General features: G+C 38.1%; 1 protein-coding gene across 1 annotated transcript in view; it reads left to right on the forward strand.

Annotated features, from left to right (window-relative positions):
• The first annotated feature begins 1,215 nt into the window (after positions 1–1,215).
• The window catches only part of MS3_00004919 (uncharacterized protein), a 43,783-nt gene continuing 23,885 nt past the window's right edge, over positions 1,216–21,113 (forward strand). The window contains exons 1-5 of the mRNA XM_051212903.1: positions 1,216–1,621; positions 1,957–2,046; positions 10,304–10,521; positions 14,334–14,507; positions 15,796–15,925. Of these exons, the coding sequence (XP_051068828.1) occupies positions 2,031–2,046; positions 10,304–10,521; positions 14,334–14,507; positions 15,796–15,925 (538 nt within the window). The 5' untranslated portion in view covers positions 1,216–1,621; positions 1,957–2,030. The remainder of the gene's footprint in view (positions 1,622–1,956; positions 2,047–10,303; positions 10,522–14,333; positions 14,508–15,795; positions 15,926–21,113) is intronic.

The raw sequence follows: 21,113 nt of genomic DNA on the forward strand, positions 1-21,113 counted from the left end.
TCAGCCAGACAAGTCATCGAGATATAACAACATAGAACTCAAAGTTGTATAACGATGAACAGAGGCTATCATAACATTTAGATATGTGACTTGTTCCATCAACCCCCTAAACAGTCAAACTGGGGGCAATCTCCCTATAATCTTCAGAGGAACAGACAAGAAAGACATGGCTCGTTGCAAGTAATCACGTCATCCCCGATATTGCTCAAGGTTTAGGTTTAGGAGCAGTCGGTCGGCGGCTAAGTAAAGGAATATACGGGCCATGGAGCTCAAACACAGAGTTTGGAAAGTAGGGTTTCGGAGTTTCATCACCGGCTAAAACATCTGCAATCAACAAGTACCAGGGCACGTAGTAATAATTGACTTTGCAAATGAATCCAAAAGTTTACCACATTTGTTTTACAATAAAAAGATTTCTGGTTGGATTATCCTAGCTTACTCCTCCCAGAGCTCTCAAGCCAATTTTAGGGGCAAATATTCCATACTAAGGTAGGCAGGGAGTACTGCCACACTAGGACTCCAGCACCCACAGTCCCATGGGGAACTACTTCAAGTCCATTCTCTTGATTACGTCCATGAATTGTTCCTTATATAAAATTGGCTTGCTGGTGTACATTCACGTTAATTATGTCAAGTTCTGGAAAGGGGTAAACTTGCGTTCGAAAAAGACACCAAGTTAAAAGAACGTCAGGAAAATAGTTTAAAATTCAGCCTTTCCAAATGCCACGCTATGGACTTTAAACCTCACATTACACAAACGACCTGCATGTTTCGTAACTATCCTCTTCCAGATTTATCCGCTTGACAAACACGTATTCACCCATGTATTATCGTCCCACATTTGATCAGCCGTCTGATGTGTTTCGTAAATTACGACGGTTATCACTGCTGCACATCAGCAACTACTTCTTATGCTTCCCATCTCTGTTTACCCTCTGAATCTTTTAGTTTCGTCTTTTCAAATATTACAAGATACGCAAGTCCATTAATATATATCCAATTGACTAAGATTAATGAAGTCGAGTGGTTAGACTATCACTAATTGTACATTAACAAATACATGGATACATACCGAATCAAAGAAAGTGAGCGCAAAGAAATCAGCCAGCCGAGTGACTGGACTGCGAACCATTTAATTTTCCGAAAGATCTGGAAGCGTAACGAAACAGAAAATATCATGTGCATAGGTGAAAAATGGTTTATATAAGCAAATGACGGGAACACTGAATACCGGTTCAATCACTAAACCTTTATCCATTAAAGTAAAGGCATCTTTGAGGTGACCTGGTGGCTCACAGTGGACATCCTCTAAAATACCAACCTAAGTTTAAGAGGAAAATTTACCTGTTCTTAAGGACTAAGGATAATATCTTACAACGATTTGCCGATTTCTTTTTCCCCAATTATCGTTGATATACCTAGGTTCCTGCCTGAAAGTGTTGCTGATCAACTGTTAATAGACACGGAAGGTCGTTGATGAAACGCTTCTTTTATTTCATCTACAACCATTTGAACCACTTGAACTCACTACAAAGACATTGAGCATTAGAAATATTTTGAAGTTTCGTTATCATGGTTACAAGGGCGCCCGTTTCAAAAGGGATTTTGTAATACTAACATGGTAAGATAGGGACGAACTTTAATTTGAAATCTTTGATTGATTAGTCGTTTGGATCTATACATCCAATTAAGCATTTGCAGTTGGCTAGAATTAAATCAAGCTGAGAATGTACACGCATCTCTTCGGGTTATTTACTCCATCAGCAATTCCAGTCAACTAATATAGTTTCTCATTACAATCTACTTCTATTTTTGATTACAAAATAATCTTAATCTGGGGCTTGTGTTATTGCTGATTGTTACCTTTTGCGCTTTTTAGTAAATGTAAGTGCATATGCACTTACAATATTGTTCTCTTGTTGGGTCGTCGATCAACTTCTTTGTTCTTTTTTCCAGCCCTCACAAATGCTACTCTGCATACTCCCCTAGTGTATACCAAGTACCACCTGGCTAGACGTGAACCGCTTCATATGGTCAGAATGAGAAGTAAGAATTTCTCACCTTGGTAAAGATATCTTGACTTAAAGTTGTTAAAATAATAAACATTAAGACTGAGAATTATATAGTTAGTTGCAAATTTGACAAACCAGCGTAAAAAATCCCCATCAGAACTCTTCGGTAATATATCAAATGACATTCGCCTATTCGACATATCTTAAGTTTACCGTTTTATACTCTTTAAATTTCTGCTAAGGTACGCCTATAAACAAAGTCTATCCATAATCCAAGTCAAAACCAAGGTTTATTTCAACTGGTCTAGGCCAATATTTCAAGTTTTAAAAATTCTTCTGATGCAAACTTGCTTAAACATTAGGATTCTACCATCTGGAGAACCAAAAGGTTCCAAGAATTGATGACTCGGTGTGAAATCATGTATGCCATGGGTATCTTGTTCGTTCTTGAATTTTCTACTTGCTGGGTTGGAAGAGAATAGAGGTCCAGCTTCTCAAGCCGCTCTCCGTATAGTAAACCATGGAGTTGTGGAATTGCACGATCCCTGTATTTAATCAGGATATTTGAGACATCTAAACAGGGTATTGCAGCATAAACGCAGTTGTCAAGTTTGGATCTCACTAATGTTGTGTAAACAGTAGTGAACACATTAGTACCTAACTTCGTGAATGTCCTCCACAAAGCCCATAGGGTTCTACACCACTTAGTTGCGATCCATCGGCAGTGGACCAGGCACATATATGCATCGGTCCAAGTTGCAACACCTCATTAGCACAACAAAATGAACACCAAATTCATAGGGGTAGTTACTTCAATGGTAGTAATATATAAAAGAAAGATTGTGTATAAGGATATAATACAAGAAGAAAGAATTAGTTCATAGAAATAAAGGCATGAAGCAATTTTAATCTCATAGTTTAAGGGAAGACAAAGTGTATACACGGACACCATTGTGATCGATTCTGAGCCATGTCACCCAGAGTCTCCGACCATTGCTTACGATAGTCACGCGGACCCCAACCAAGTAGTCTGCATCTACCAACATGGCTAAGACTAGAAGTTGGTGACTTAAAGCACTGATGCCACGTTTTGGTTTGACCGCCCTTAATTTTCTTCCAACCATCCCCAACACTAGTCAGCATTGTGTATTTTGGTAATCGGTGTTCAGGCATACGTAACACGTAGCCCAACCATCTCAGTCGATGAAGATTGACAACCTCATCAACTAATTTACTATCATTCTCTAATACTATGCGTCGAACCTCACTATTACTTACCCGGTGATCCCAGCAGATGCCAGCAATATTTCTAAGGCATCTGCGGTCAAATACTAGTAGCTTACGAGTGTCTTCTAATCTTAATGGCCATGTTTCACTGCCGTAAATTAAAACAGAACGGACTGCCGCGCAGTATACTCGTCCTTTTATTGATAGACGGATATCTCGCCTTCGCCATAGGTGGCGCAAGTTGGCGAAAGCCAATCGAGCTTTTCGAACCCGTGCTGAGATTTCGTCAGGCACCAACCCATTAGGGCTGATCAGACTTCCAAGATAAGTGAAGTTGTCAACGCGTTCGACTACTTCACTCCCTATCCTTAGTTCAGGTGTTGACGCAGACCAGTCCTGAAGCAACAACTTGCATTTAGAGGGAGAGAAGCGCATTCCAAACATTCTGGCATTGTTGCTCAGTGCTACCAGAAGACTCTGCATTTTATCAGCGTCTTCACCAAACAGGACTATACCATCTGCGTATTCTAATTCGATAAGTGGACCTCCTGGAAGGAGATCAATACACGAGAATTCAGTAGACGAGAATGTTATTTCCATCAATAGGTCTATGATGAAGTTAAACAAAAACAGAGAAAGTGGACAGCCTTGATGGACACCACTTGAGGTTGCAAAAGCAGATGACAGTTCGCCATAAGCTCTCACTTGACTAGTAGTGTTTGAGTAAAGAGCCTTTACAAGGTTTAGATACTTCTGAGGTTCACCTTTCAATGACAGACACTGCAGCAGAACCTCTCGGTCTATAGAATCAAATGCTGCTTCTAAATCAAGAAAGATCACCATTGTCGGACGCCGATAAGCATGACTGCGTTCTAAAATCTGACGAATGGTTAATATATGATCGATGCAGCCACGACCAGGTCTGAAGCCAGCTTGATTCTCTCGTATTTGCGGTTCACGAGTCTTTGTTAGGCTTTCGATAATTATTGATGCTAGTATTTTAGATGCTATGTTAGTCAAACTAATCCCTCTATGGTTATCACAGGATGATTTTGACCCTTTCTTATGTATTGGGACAATAAGTGGTTGGAATCAGTCAGATGGAATGTTATATAGATCGCAGATTTTAGCTAGAATATTAGTCAATTTAGTCGACAAAACTGAACCACCATCCCTAAAGACCTCTGGAGCCAATCCATCTGGACCAGCTGCTCTTCCTCGTTTCAGGTTAGCTATAGCCTTTTGAACTTCAGCTAGAGTCGAGGACCTACTTCAATGTTCTATTCCCGCTGTTTGGGAATAGTGGGTAGTTGTAGAGTGGCTGAAGGTCAGCTGAACTGCTTCTTAAAGTGTTCCTCCCATCGTTCTAAATGTTTGGACTGGGAGCAGTTAAGAATGTCGTCTTTTTCCGAGATACTTTCACTTACACTTGACTTATTAATTCCAGTTTCTTTTATTAGTCTGAAGAGCTGCCTTGTGTTACATACAGCAGCCGCCTTTTCCATCTCTTTTTTTCTTCCGTTGCCCACCACTGCTCACGGTCGTTCCTTAGACTTTTGGTTAACCTAGATTTGATCCGCTTTCGCTCTTCATTGAGTTCAGAGCCTGATGGGATGAGTTTACGAAGACCTATCAGTGCAATAGACTTAGAAGAAATCCACCGGTTTTTCGTGACTCTTCTGTTCAAACCATAAATAGGTGTCGCTGCTATTCCCACAGCTCTTTGCATATCTTTCCAAGCAACATCTAGAACAGCCTCGTTTTCAGAACTACCTGAGTGTGACCTCAATTGATCCTGGAATCTACTTTTGGCCTTCTCATCACTAAGTTCAACTAGCAGGTCCTCTGAGTATGGTTTTTCTGCGTCCATTGAGGCGCAAGCAGATGCGTGCTCGTATTAAAGCATGGTCGGAGTCCAAGCAGGTATTTCAGAATGAGCAACAATCTTCCATCGACCCTCTCTAACTATGACTGATGGCAATATGGTCTATTTGAGTCCATCGTTGGTTTGGTGTAGGGGGTCGCCATGTTAGACGATGTCTCTCCTTATTCTTAGAATTTGTGTTTGCTAGAAATAAACGATTGTCTGAGCACAGTTGCAGCAGACGGTCACCATTATCTGTTCGCTGAGCCGGGATACTAAAATACCTACTTAAATGTCTTTCTGTTTGGTTTAAGCTTCCTACGTGGGCATTAAAGTCATGTGCTACGAGTATTATGTCTGAGCGTTTAGCTCTTTGAATAAGTTCAGAAAGCTTTCTGTAAAAGTTATCTTTCACTTCATCCAGGCCGCAGTCAGTGAGGGCGTAGGCAGAAACAAAGAAAAGGCAACGACGTGTGTCTCTATCCTTCCGAGTTCTTACGGAGCCGTTTAGCCGAACAGCACATAGGCGACTATTAACGGGGATCTACTCTAATAGTGCTTGTTCCGTCCTCGTATTTAGTGTTATGCCTACACCTGCCAGTCCACGAGAACTGGCCATTGGGTCGCCATATGCACGGAAGGCGTATCTCGTCGGCTCTCCGTTTTGGCAAGGTGAGGTCAAGTGAATGACTACACTAGTATCCTGTATGCGTGTTTCGGAAACAAAACATATATCAATAGTACGAGATTCAAGGGTTTTAGCCAGGGAGCCCTGCTGGCCGATTTGACCTGGGCTGTGTACGTTGAAGGCTGCAATGTGTAGTTTGGAGTGAGATTTCAGTAGACCTGGGACAATGTTTTGCGCACTAGAATCGTTGGCTATGGTGACACTTGAGGAGGAAGCCAAAAGAGGAAGTTTAGTGTTGAAAGTCGGTGTAGGAGGAATAATAGGAATTGGAGAGGGTGGTTGATTATGAATACAGTGGTCTTGAGTGGTGTTAGAGGTATGAAGGCGGTTTTCACTTCCCGGTCGCCCACACCGTGGGAGGGTTCTTCTAGAGGTACCTGAAAGGGAAATTGGGCATGAGGTGGTTTTAATGACCTGAGAGTGTGACCAGTGCCCAAAAGACAACTGCTTAAGTTTTGCCACATACGACCTTTTTGTGGGAAATTTTCGTTTTAGCTCCGTACTTGTTGAGACCTTACCGCCGGGGAAGAAGATCCATGAGATAAGATGAGCTGTGCATTTTTAGTGTCGACCTTTTCCAACCCCAGCATCGCTACAGATGTTGATTGTCTGAGGGAAACACCTTACTGTCGTCACACCTCTGTACAGTCGGCAGTAGGACTCCGCCTTCGGACCTTGGGTTTGCTGGTGTTAGTTTTACCGTTCTTCAACCGACGTGTCTGGTACAGTAGGACCTTATAGAACGATTGTTCCAGCTAGTATAGCTCGATTGGTTCATCACGGTAGGCAAGCCCAACCACCACGTCAAGGTGGCAACAACGGTCAGGTATCATCCCAAGATCCTCATGAGACTGGACTACGGGTACTAGCTCTTCCTATATGTTGTACGTATTTGTCTTTGCATCCCCAATATGCATATAGGCCCATTTGGCCGCGTCGATAGGCATTATGCATATTTTAAATCAGCTAATCAAAACATCTAAGTGTGCCTGAAGTGCACATGCATCTGTGTCTCCTGTTATTTCTCGCCGGATGTTTGCATCATCAGTATATAATAGCAGTGAGGACTCAACTATACTTGGAAGTCCATTTGCATACAGTATAGAAATAAAGGACCTAGGACAGTCTTGTGGTACTCAACGAAGGACTGGTTTATGGTTGGAGCACTAGGGATTTATTTTTACTTTCTATCTACGACTTACCAAGAAATTGTTGATTCATTTTAGGAGAAGTTTAGCAACCTCTAGATTTTTCAGCTTCAAGAGAAGTCTGTTATTTAGCATCTTACCAAATGCTTTGCTGAAGTCTATTTACACAATATCCACTGATTTTCCATTATCTAAATCTTCTACCCATTGCTCACTTACTATAAGGAGATTTATTATGCGAGATGGTCCTTTCCTGAAGCCATATTGCTCGCTGTTCAACAAGTTGTTGGTCTCCACGGATGTCATTATTGCCTTTTTGGTTATTTCCAGTATTTTAACTACGTCACTGGTGAGGCTCAAAGGTCTGTAGTTTGATGGGAGTTGTTTTGATCCTATTTTATGTATTGTGGTGACAATTTCATCCTTCCAGTCCGTAGGTAACTCACCTTGGCTGAGTAACATATTGAATGTCGTAGTCATTAGGGCAATAATATATCGTGCTATTTGTCTCAAGATTTTAGGGTGTAATTCATCCGGTCCTGTTGATTTTTCCATGTCTGAAGTGCTAAGGGCTTTTAGTATATCGTCTCAAACGAAGTCCACAGTGAGCCTATTTTGTGACTTTGTATTTTGGTCTAGTTTGTCGTCTGGAAGAGGCTCTTGAGTGAAAACTGTACCAAAATGGTTTGCCATAGCTTCTGCTTTGTCCTGATCATCCTCTATTATTTGAGATCCACTCCCGTAATTAGGTTGATAATCTAGCACTCTGTTATTTTTCTTCAATTTATATACGAGAACAGTCTCTTCGGCTGCTTGATTACAGACTGGGCCGACTGCTTTTCATATTTCCTCTGAGCTGTCCGGATTGTAATCATACACTTATTTCGTGCTGACCTGTAGCGTTCCATCGTACTTGTTGTGTCGAGGTTGATGGCAACGTTTCAACATTTCTTCTTTTTTCTTGGCAAACGTCGAATATTCTGGTCTTTCCAGGGATGATCGTGCTTCTTCTTTTTTTGCGACTGTCCAGAGTATAAATGGTTAATTCATTTGATTGTATAATTGCCAGTAATGAGTCCATGCCTCTTCTACTGACGCCCCTGAGTCAATTATTCAGTTTTCAGCCGATACTACAGAGTTGATCGCCTTCATATCTGCGTTCCATATGTAAGGACGTGTCAGCGCAACTGCATGACAGGCTATCTCAGCCATGAGCTTGAGTAAGATGACCACATGACCACTTCTCCCTAGAGGTGGGAGGAAGGTTACTTGACAGTCATCATCACCGTGCGTGAAGACTTAGTCCAAGAGAGACGAGTTTTTTAGGTCACCTCCAATGTTCTGGAATAAAGCTAGGGTGATTGTGATTTCTAACAGCTTGTAATCAAACGATGTTTTTGATGGCCCTACTTCTAAGTTTCCGCAATTTATATACGGTGCGTCAAATTCACCTACTATGGGGCCTTTACAACTGTTTGACCAGGATTTAAGTTTACTTAGGAGAAGCGCACCAGTTAATATGTCACTGATTTGTGTACCACTGTCCCAACAGCTCATATGGTTAAGGCGCTTTTTGTGTACAGGACAACCCAGCTACCCCAACAGTTTAGTCTATCAGCCCTACAGAGTAAGAAAAATGTAATTGAATTTCAGCTCCATACTCTTCTAACATTAACCATATCTCTGAAACGGTAATGGCACCAGGAGTTTCTGTGTTCACCACGCTTTTGAGCTCCACCATTTTATTTAGCAGGCTGTGAGCATTTTTTAGCATACCTTTAATTACGTGAAGAACTTTGCCGTACCACCCATAGTGGTTTGATGATCGTTTCGCTCCGAACGTTTACAATGTACAAACACTTAATTATAGGGTTTTTACACCGTTTCGACAGCGCTCATTTATTTCTACCTCTGACGATCGTCTCAATATGACCAGCCAGGCTGAGATCCTCACAGGCATATATTCGGGATCCAGTCAGTTTGCGTCCCTTTCTTCATCATAAGCAACTTTTCTGTGTACTTTTATAATCCACTTTTCGTCCTATTCTATGAGCTTAATAATGCTAACTCGTTCTACTATTTCTGGAATTAGATTGCTTATCAAGGACTTAATGTGACCTAGATCGTGTTCAAATACAGCCTTCGGTTCCTCTTGGAAGACTTTCTTAACTTATGAAAAATGACTGACCGCCCAGCGAAATCCGTCTTGTTAAGCTGTGAAGTTCTGTTTTCTGAAATCTCATCCTTGTAGTCCAATGTGGCGTCATACGTGCGGGTCTCACTCTGTTTCTTTAATTTTCTGGATGTAACCGTAAGCTAATGATTAGCCTTGATCAAATCATCTATACTGCTCAGGCTTTGTTCCTGCATAGTCTGTTTTTCGTTGATATGAGAATTCAGAGCTGAAACTGTCGGCTCACATATCTTAGAGCTCCAAATAATTTGTATCTTCTTAGCGTGCTTTTTTTTCCTAGTAACGATGCCTACATCTGTGTATTTGTTATCCGCTACGTTATGGAGGTCCCCCTGGATGGGTTCATTTACATGCAAAGCTGGACTTATATTAACACTCCGCCTCTTAAACTGACATCTACTCATCTGCTGTTGGCTGTTTATCTGAGGGTGTTTTCCTAGCTATGTTCAGCAGTTCAATCACCTCAAGAATCAGCAGAATTTGTAGAGCAGCACGCTTTGCACAGCTAACGCGATATTGGCTTACAACACCGTTTACATGCAGCCGGTGTGAGTTCGGTGAACACATTGTGATACCATTTGTTGAAGTAGTCACAGTGCATTCCATGCTTTACCTGAACACAAAACGCCGAGACTTTTATGTTACTGTAACTGAAAGACCTGACTTAAATAAACATAAAAGAAGCGTTTACACTTTAGGATATAGTCGACGATTATTGACTGACTGGTTGATTAGGTGGTTGGAGTCAAATATTAGAAAGCCACAGACATATGTTCATGCTATTTGGGACTTTTCAACTAATCATGTCCGTAATATTGGTCGAATAGATACTTTCCAATGTATAAGTGCTAAAATGTTTAAAACTGATAAATATGGGAATAATAAGGAATAGGGACCATAATTTATATATTTCAAGAAACCTGATGATTCACCACGCCTAAAAAAGATCAGCTCAGTATTTAAGTATTTAGCAATATGGGCTACCTAAATCCCAACCAAAACTACCCTTCTCAGCTTCCCATGAGATAAATTATTTATTAGTATTAATTGTATCCTGATTGGCTTGAAACCGGCTTCACATTTTTATGATCGTTTTTAGCGTCTTCAAAGGAGTTATCAAACTATTTTTACTAAGAAAATGTCCAATATTACATTCTCTTATTCTTTTAGACATAGATAGGAAGGAATTTTTATTTGAAAATCCTGTTAATGATATACCTATGGACGTAAGACGAGTGAAACTGATCAGCCAATCAGAATGGAAACGTTTAAAAAACAAACTGGATAGTAATTTGAATGAAACTTCTAGAATAGAAGAGAAGTTACAGATTGAAAAAATTAAAACACAGTCAAGAGAAATGGTAAAAAAATGGACAAATACACTTTTGGTATGCTCATTTGTTTATTTTAGTAGGCATTTTGTTTCTTATCACTTAAGTATATTGAAAAGGATAATGGTGAAGCGTATTTTATCATCACACTGAGATTGATTTTGTGACTAGTAAATGTTTTGTGGTCAGACTAAATTCTATACTTTGTGCACACTAATGCTGGAGATATACGCATTTTGGCCTAATATAACGAGTGAAATTGTAATGAGGTGAATGTGGCTAAAATTTTATTGGTTGGTTTGTTCTGGAGCGCGATCGTTTTCTCGTGCGTGACCTATTTGGTGACCATCTTTGTAGTCTGTCGTCCTACTTAAAATTCGCCAACATATAGGATGAAACATCTATCTCTTTCTGTAGCGTATCGACCCTGTGACCTCACGTTGTGTTATATAATTGAGGACTCGTTTGCTTGGTTCTCTCGCATATTCTATCGGCTATTTTTGCAATATTGTCTATATTCAACTGCTAGGATCTTTTGTACATCATAGTGAACTAAAGTTGGTGGTTAGCGACCCTAAAAGGCGGAATAAAAGGATTAAGGGACCTTACAGACGGCGTTTGGAATGGAACTAGCGTATCGTTATATGACGACACGTTTATAAATAGTGAATAGTGTACGTAAAAACGATGTATATGTAAAGGAAAGAAGTCAATAAACGCAAATGAGTATAACAACTGATGCAATGTTATAGCACAGAAAAGATCTACTGAACTACACCAGTGTATCATATGTGTCTATAATGTTCTGTATTCCACTGCTAGCCACCATTCTTCTCTGCTTATAAATAGTAGTGAGTTTAGTTTCCATAACCCTTATTCTTCTCGTTTCAAAAGTCATCTCAGTAGGGCGCAATCTACTTGTTTCTTAAGTTAAACTATCCATATCTTAATTTGTCTGGTTCATTATTAGTTTTAAACTCTGAATGTTTCATCAAAATACGTTAAGAAAAAGTGTCGTACTATATCCATAATGAGTTTTAGTCCTATGCTTCGTATATTACTCGTCCTGATAACCATTATTATGTAACTCTAAATGGTAAAAATTTCCAGAGGACATTAGGAAGCGTTGACTGCAAATTATTGTTATACAGTACAGATCCCATTGCCACAAGCACACGAAGCGAACACGAATAGGAACGTGAACGAGAGTGAAGTAATAGGATCGAAGATTCTTATATATATAGGTTTAAGCAACTAGTAATTAATCTAGTAAGACGGATGTGTATGTGGTGTAACATTCTCATACAAACATGACAATAATACAAAATTATAAACAAATTGTTACTGCTCCAACGACACTATCTATTAAATAAGTTAGTTGGACTTACTTAAGCCCTTTGCCCTTAGTTGAACATCAGCCACCGACTAAGAAGAATTATTCTTTCATGATGTGGGCTACCGGGTGCTGACCACCGCCCTCGTACCTCTAATACGTTTCAGAGTTTATGAATAGATGCTTACTTTTGTCTAACATTATGTGTAGGACTTAATTTGTCCTACAGATATTTTACTAGAACTGTAAACACGATAATGATGACCCCAGAGTCTATGTGAAAGCTATAATCAGAACAAGTGTTGTTATTAAGTAAAATAACAGGGGTCTGCTTCTTTGTTCTTTGTAACAAACTTACTCTAGTTGCGTAATCTTGAAAAAATTTTTCTTCCATTTGAATCAGTTTATTTTCATTGGTTATCGCTTCAATTTCTGCTTTGCGTTCTTTCTTGGCTAGTACTCGTTTTACCATCTGTGTCGCATTTCATAATGAGTAAACATTAATGTATAATTAATTGATAACATTATGTTACTACTTACTTTGGAAAATAAACTCCGCCCGGAGTCCCTCCGGGGGCTACTGCCGGTCCCAAGCCCGGATAAAGGAGGAGGGTTGGGCATGGGGTTAGCGTCCCCAACCCGTAGAAAACTAACTCGCTAAAAATACGCTAACCAGAAAAAATTATTCAAACCTTGAAAATAAGTAGTATGAGTTATTAATACAGCGTGTTATAAGTTTTGGTGTTTATTCCAAAATATTAAATCATTAAGTAGTTTAAAATTTTTACTTCTATTAGTATTCTTGGTTTTTGAACAAAATATGCACGGATAACCTCAGTATGAAAAAAGTGATTTTTTAATGAATTACTCAGACCAAGTGTTCAGTACTACGATTGGGAACTGAAATCGATGTTAAATATTCCTAGTAAACAAGCAATAGAAGCGTTCACGATTAAGCAGAGAGTTCATCTTTGGAAAAATAAGTTTAGTACAGCTGGTAATTAATGAGAAATCATTATGAAGCTAAAAATACGATAATCAACCTCAAAATAATAAACAATTGTAATTTGACTGAAATGACACATTACCTACTGATTCACACCTGTCACTCCTAGTGGAACATCGGCCACCAACAAGGAATATCTAAACAAACTTGACCTGGTCTCTCCTTCCCTGTTGTTTCCAGTCACTATTCATTCTTCTGATGTCTGCTTCCAATTCTCTGTGCAATGTGTTCTTTATTCTTTCACTTTGCAGTCTGTCTTCACGATTCCAAGTTGGCGCTTGCCTCGTGATGCAGTTTGACGATTTTTGCAATTTATGAGGTATCTACCTCCAATGTCTTCCTAATTTCATTCTTATTTGGAAGTCGTTTTGTTCCTCCTCCTTCTTTGTTTTGAAGAATGTTGTGATGGTTCTGGATCCATGAGATTCCCATCCTATAAGTGCTTTAAGTGCTTCTTTGGACTGTATCGGTGCAACTCACAGAGTGTGCGGAGCATTTTCTTCTTCGTGACCAGAGCACGGCAGCATCTCTCTCGTATCTAACCTTTTTTATCTAGCTTTGATTCAATAGGTTTTACTGATTCCGAGATCCGCCAAGTTGTATCTCCTTGTTTCCGTAACTATTTGACCAGTCCTTCCGATCTCCCACATTGTCCGAACATCCTATGTATCTATATTAACTGTTGCACTGTTTGTTAGAAGGGGAATCTGCTAGGTTTGAAGCGATTACGAGTTCACTTAGACTGCGAACGGAACAAAGACTTGCGACCAAAGATCAAATAACTAGCTGTTCTATTGCGTCCTAGCCCCGCTAACTAGAAAGAGAAGTCAAAGTCCGAACGGGGAAGTATATTCCGCAAAATCCCAGAAGCACGAGCGATCACAACAGACACAGATCAAAGCGTAAATATACAGTACAAAACCGTCCTCAACAAGCGTTACAAAATAGCATACTAAAAGACACAACGGACCAATAGCGTTTAAAATTCTCACTGGTGGGAAACACGACATGAAGGTGAAAAGAGAGCTTTTGGCGCGGAAACAAACAAATTCAAATCTTCTAAATAAAATTACAAAATTAGGTCTTTTCCCAGTGAGTTCTGGTGACCTAACGTTCCCAAGAGAATCGGCCTCGTGACTTCCGAAGAATCTCGGCTCTCACCATGAGGCGTCATAATTCCTCTAAAAGAAGGTCCTTCAAATCCCAGGACAGAGTTTGAATGGTTTAAATGATTTCTTTCTGAATGGTGTTTTTTAGTAGGGTTGTTTTCTACGCGATGAGGTTGCTGACCCCATGCCCAACCCTCCTCCTTTACCGGTGCTTGGGACCTTTAGCAACCCTATAAGACCTACAATGGGAGTTAATTTAATTGAAAGGCTTACCAAAATCAAATGTATAGAAGCACAACTTTAAGCGAGTTGCTATAGATCAATCTTTTCAAAATTACAGGAATATTTTAATTTCTCCCTCATAATTTGATTTTTATTCCCGTTTTTTCTAAAAAACTAATTAATCTAATAAAATAATCAGGGATCAAGAGAAAAGAAGCTTGAAGATCGTTCTAATCGTTTGGCCGATGAGGAAAAAGGTAGAATGGCCATCGATCGTAAAGAGGAGAAATTCCAAGTGGAACAAAGAAAGAAAGCTGTCGATAAAGCGAAGCAGCAATTATATTACGAAACGGATCGTGTTCGATCATTACATGTAAATCCATATTATAACGTAATAATCCTAATAATGATTATCGTAATATCAAAACTAAAATTCATGAGCGAAATTACGCAACTCTTAAAGTAAATGTGAGAACGTTTTACCAGATCCCAGTGATTAGTTTGTAATAGAGAAAATAACAACAAACAAAACATCAGTTTTTTGTTAACATTTCAACGTTCTTGTGGTTTACATTCAAACGAAGCAACGCTGTTGATTTTCATATATTAGGCTAAAATGTATTCCTCCACTAATACCCTTATATTGATGAAGAGAATTATTAAGTCATGTCTTTATTGCTTTTATGGACTAATCCTAATGATAATGCTAAACTTTAATTATCATCCTAACTAGCTACATTTCTGTTATATTCATTATCTTTATACTCGATAACCGAGGACAAATGAATTAAGTGCCAGAATACAAATGTTCCTTAATGCATATTTAAGTAATAGAATTAACCGGCATATACGTTATCTTAAACAAACATAGTCTAATAGGAGTGAGTGGACACAACTGGATTGAAATAATAGTAGTATTGGAATAACACAAAAACTGAACCTATTTGTGATTGAATTAGATTTATGTTAACATTGGCACTTGGAATGGAGATAACACTGAAAATAGGATATCCAACAATCGTATTGTTGTAAGATAAATCCAATACTGCATTAGACTGATTCAGTTTGTATTGTATTGAAACGAATTCAAACTGTCCAGAATGTTAATCAGTCAGTATGCCTGAAATGTTCATGCGTCAATATAATAGTGAAATATGATTGATCTATAAACAGATAGATAGACAGACAGACAACCAAGCAAATGAATATTGGAGGGATTCATGTGTAAGGCATTCTGATTAATCACAGCTGAGCACAAGTTAACCGATAAAGTTGCATTCAACAGTCAGATATCGTCTTCCAAAGTGAGTGTACGATATTTGCATTTAACGTGTCTATTAAATATCATCATTTCTTCATCGTAAACTCAGAATGGTTTTGAAAAATAACCGGCTTCCTGTTTTTACGTTGTTATATTTTCGTCAAAATTAGTATGCATGCGATCGACAGAGTAACAGCTTGTTTGAACCATTTACCATGATCTTGAAGTCACATTTTCTTATCTTACTTTCTTATCCCCATACTTTGGCCCAGCCATATTAGTGGTTATCAGAAATTGTTTGAAATCATCTCCGTACTTATTAATTTCATTGACTCATTTCGCACTATTTTTAAGATTTTGTTTTCCTGTGCCTATTTGTTGTTATGGCTTCTGTCTATAGTCAGGCTTAAACCTAACAGAAACTTTGAAAGAACGTGATATGCAACTGAGATTTAAACATTTCAAAAATAAATCAGAAGTGAACAAAGAAAAAATATATCTCGAAACGATGCGGAAAAGTATTGAAGGAGGTAAATTTTAAAAACAATACATAAATAGAGTGAAAATATTTATATATTTATTTTTCATAGTTTATATAGCTGACTGATCTTCATTAGAACACCACTGTGAACCAGGAAAACTAGACAGCTATTTCGTCCTAGTACGACAGTGTGTTGCGGACCTCTAAAAGAACTCTATGAAGATGTGACAATATGCAAGAAAAATAATAATATACCAAAACAGATATTGATACCATAAACCGGAATACCTATATATAGATAAAAAACGATGGAACGATAACACTTGAAACAATATTGTAAATTGAATGACAAAATAGTACCAACAGTTTTGTGATGAATGTTACTTCTAAGCTCCTGAGTAACCACCACAAATAGATTCCACTCGATTATCAAATGCTCTTTTGCACTAAGATGGTGGCTGGGGTTAGTCAACAAGAAATCCTGGATCTAGGTTTCGTGCTACTTGGCACTTGTCAGCAAGGTGTATCTGTAATCTTGAGGGAACTGGTGCTTCCTGACGGATTTGACCTCATGTCACACAGCTTCACAGTCAGAGACGTTATCACTGGGCTATCCAGGCTGTGACTGACCTCTTGTTGGACTGAGATGCATTTACATTGTAACTTAGTCGATAGGATTCGATCTGCACTAAGAAGGACCTGACATACATGACATTGATCACCCAGTGATCAATCAATCGTAAATGCTCTTCTGCACTTTTGGCACAGACAGTTCAGAAAATAATATAAATCTGATGGCGTTACTTGGTAATAATCCAGAACAATAGTTCCAAGTAGTGTAGAGCGGTCTAAAAACGATATTACGATTTTATAATCAAATGAGATAAAATGGAGCTGTTAAGATTTTTAAATACACTTTTGCTTAACCACACTGAGAGGTGCTCACGAGCCCGAATATACAAATTTCTAGAACATTTGCCAATATAACTTGCTCTACAGAAGCAGTTCAATTAATAGATACAGAAAGAAGTGGCTAGTCTAGGTAATTTATCTTTCAACCTTGGAGGGATTATTGGACATGTGGAAAACATTAATTGTAGTTTACCTACATTACAAAGCGTTGCGTCCAAGCACGATTTCCAGGTTTGTACACCGGTCTATTAGTTTGTTGGTCGTATACATCTTTCTGGTGTTTATTGGGATTCGGTGTGTTAGTATTTACTGTGTGGTACACATCTGCGAGATGATTTCGAAGATTATGGATGTACGGTAATTGTTCCTGAGTTTCACACAGTAAATAGGATATATGTATCTCAACAGGTAGATAGATTCGTCCCCATAATTTCTTAGTTTTGCTCTTTTATAATACAAAAGGAACGTGACTAAGACACTTCATTATAGAATCAAGACCATATGCTCTCTAGACACGGTCGAAGATGAAACCAAGTTATTATACACGACCCTGAAGGAAAATGGATGTAGGGAGCAATTTCCTACAGGTTTAATTCTGAGCTATTCTCTAGACCGTCGAATACAGAGTCTTGGTTTGGCCAAAGTCAGAACAAGCAAGCTATGTGGCTAGATAAACTTTATCTGTTTCTAAAACATAAGTTAACATCGTTAGTGTACAAACAAACTGTACGGTCTATTAATAAAGGGAAAAAAACAGACAAATAACATACCAAACAGTAGCCAGAGTATAGGAAAAATGAGTCAACAAGCAAATATTGTTTTACAATGAACATTAAACTGTGATTGGTTAATAAAGGGATACGTCGTACAATGTCAAAAAGAGTTAATGTAGTGGTGGGCGTTTCCCTTTATTATTGGTGGGTTCGTCTATCGATCACATTTTACAATGAATATCCTGTGAAATTTGTAAATAAAAACAGCCAATAAACAGAGCATAAGGAATACCTAACTGTGAACAAATAGCCTCTGTATATACGCTTACAATTCAGAGGCGATGCACCAAATGAAACGCTGAAACTGAAGTTAAGCAGATCAATTGAAAGAACTTTTAGTGCAGGTAAACTACAATTAATGTTTTCCACATGTCCAATAATCCCTCCAAGGTTGAAAGATAAATTACCTAGACTAGCCACTTCTTTCTGTACCTATTAATTCAACTGCTTCTGTAGAGCAAGTTATATTGGCAGATGTTCTAGGAACTTGTATATTCGGGCCCGTGAGCACCTCTCAGTGTGGTTAAGCAAAGGTGTAGTTAAAACTGTTGACAACTCCATTTTAGCTCATTTAATTCAAACAGGACATACAGTTAACATGGAGCAATCTTTCACTTTTATCATCTTTGATCATAGATCGTGGCCAACAAATTAGAAAAGTTAATGACGTTGGTAGTACTTATTCGAACATTAAAAGTAGGGTAGTTATCGATTAACCAATTAATTATGCCCGCTCATAAATGATACAAATAAATCATAGTTATTGAACATACATGTGATCACACGTAGGATGTATTTTTGTGGCTATAAAATTCATTAAATATACATTTCACTATATGTGCATCAACGATCCCACCGGGGATCAAGTCTAGCGCCCTCACTTTGGCGTGCAAGACCGTACGTCTCTGATGGCGCAGTCATGGACGAGAAAGCTGTTCGTTTCTTCCTGGATTTTAGTGGTGCTCTAAGATCAGTTAGTAGTCTAAAATATAAAAATGTAACAATCATGACGAAACTTCTATACTGCTACGTATCTATTATTTGACTTCGATAATATGTATAGTTCAATGTTCACAAGAGTATCTGGATTCCAGTGCCTAGCCCCAGTTCATCTATTCTATATAAAACTTTGACATAAATGAGGATATCTAGATAATCCTCATAGAACAAACGCATATCCCAACGAAAACTAATTAACATTCAGTCAAAAATATAAACAGCGGGATCGCTTAAACATTTTCTACTAATGATGCTAATAGTATAACTGTTGGAAAATTCGCTAAATTTGTTTAAGGAAATATGAGACGAGTTTAGTAGTATTTATAGTGTTCGGTATACTGAAAGACGTGTATTTCTGGGATTGTTGTTTAAAAATAATGTTAGAATATACTGATATTCACCGCACATAGCAACAAAATATTTAACTGTATGCTTGATTGAATAATAATTATTATTCAGTCTAAATCATTAAAATAGTATTTTCACTCGATTCCGTTAGGTTGAGGTTGTCTCCAATGTTTTCAATGTGGTACCTAGTACTTTTGGTTATTCTGTTTATTTAGTGAATGAGTGACGCATGTTTAACTCTTAATAAAGATTACCCTAACCTCAGTACTATTCGTTTTACTTATATGCATAATATATTGAAAAAGATATATTCAATCAGTGTTATAAAAAGGCATTATTTGACTCTACATTAAATATAGAGTGCATCTTCTTTCACTCTGAATGGTAAATTGTATTTGTTCATCAAACCTTTGTCAACGCTAGTGATTACACAAATACACGTTTATATACGATAATCTATTAACACTGACAAACAAGTCTTCTAGAATGATAGATATAACTGACATCAACTAACATTATCCTTCATTACAGCTTTTCATTAGAGAAGTACAAATGTAAAAAGGATCACAAATGTTACTGATAGCGTACATAAAAACTTTATCTACTCTACTGTCTGACGACATTAGCAGTTAGTCAATCAATCAATCAAATGCAACGTAGAATCTGGGACGTGTACTTAGGTTCAAGTTACCATATCCCGTTAACACAGCAAGATAAGATCATCAAAATAAATCCCAGAGTGGTTGTGGCAGTAATAGTATTACTCGTAATGGAAAAGATGGAAGGCATGGAAGATGCAATTCGAAAAGAAAACTTAAACTACTGAGACAGGAAATTCATGAGAAATTTAGAAAATTTGGGTTAAAGGGAAGATAAATAATAGATGCACCTGCGCCAAAGCAAACAATTTCGGGTCATGTTACCCAAATTTCGAACCATTGGTTATGATAATCACGCGAAACTCAACCAGTTTATCTGCGCCTACCTGCATGGCTCAGTTAGTAGTCAATATCTTAACGGACAGTTGTTATGTCTTGGTTTCACTCCCCTAAACTTTCTTCTAGCCTACTCCTACATCAGCTATCATCACTCCTCGAGGTATTCGGTGGATGGGCATACGTGATACATGTCCTAACCATCTTAGTTTATAAGGATTCACTACCTCGTCAACCGATTGGCCATACTTACCTAGTACTCTACGTATAACCTCAGAATGACGACTATATATAATGACTAAATGATGTATCGGGTGATAGTGAGTAGTAATTGTTTAATGAGCAAACATAATGACATATGGGAATGCTAAATATATGAGACTACATCATATTATAAGTTCATCCTACTCGAAATTCACTCTATGCTGACTATTTGTGCCTTGTGTCAATAAACTAATGTTCTGGTCTACAAGTGATTCTTAATAAATATCACTTACTCAGTGTCCTGGTGGTTTGATAGATGGACGATAGAAAGTGACAAACTATCGTGTATTTAGAGAGCATTTAGTTAACAGGTCTTCTAGAAGGCTATAGAAAATATCTAATTTGCTGTTTTTCATTTTAAATTTAGACGCTAAACAGCAAAAAGTGATGATTACATAAGAATTCACTTTGAACTTAGCTATTCTCTCATATGTAACTTAAACTTTTAATATTGTTTTGTATCTATACTAAAATTATGTATGAACTAAAAATATGGAGCAGTTGTAACCTATTTCTCCAATCCTGAAGACAGTTATAGTCATTTTCTAAGTGATTGTCTCCCCTTTCACTTCGTCGTGTCTGTGGTAATACGGTTGAAGCGTTGTAGTTGTGGAGCAATAGTAGATATACGATCCATGTAATTAGGATATTTTTAATTCAAGTTACAATATACTAAATGGGAACACTGTAGGTTTTAAATTCTTTTGCTTAAAATTCACATGTAAAACGAAAGTTCACTAACTTTAAGAATAATCTACAATACAGTCAATACTGGCGATGTTTTGAGTAACTTTGTAGTACTAGTAGAGTGTATTGGTAGACTGGGATAAAGCTGGTGACAGCGTAACCAAAATGTGGCATTAATCCATTAAGTTATCAACTGTTAGTCTGAGCCAAGTAAATGCGGTCCACATAATAAAAACTATCAGTAATTATAAACTTTTGGTAACTCGGCTCACAGTCGTTTGCAACGGCACAGATGCATTCACTCTTTATCTTCCTCTCG

Source organism: Schistosoma haematobium, chromosome 3 (assembly GCF_000699445.3).
Source record: "Schistosoma haematobium chromosome 3, whole genome shotgun sequence".
In the NCBI taxonomy this organism is placed as follows: domain Eukaryota; kingdom Metazoa; phylum Platyhelminthes; class Trematoda; order Strigeidida; family Schistosomatidae; genus Schistosoma; species Schistosoma haematobium.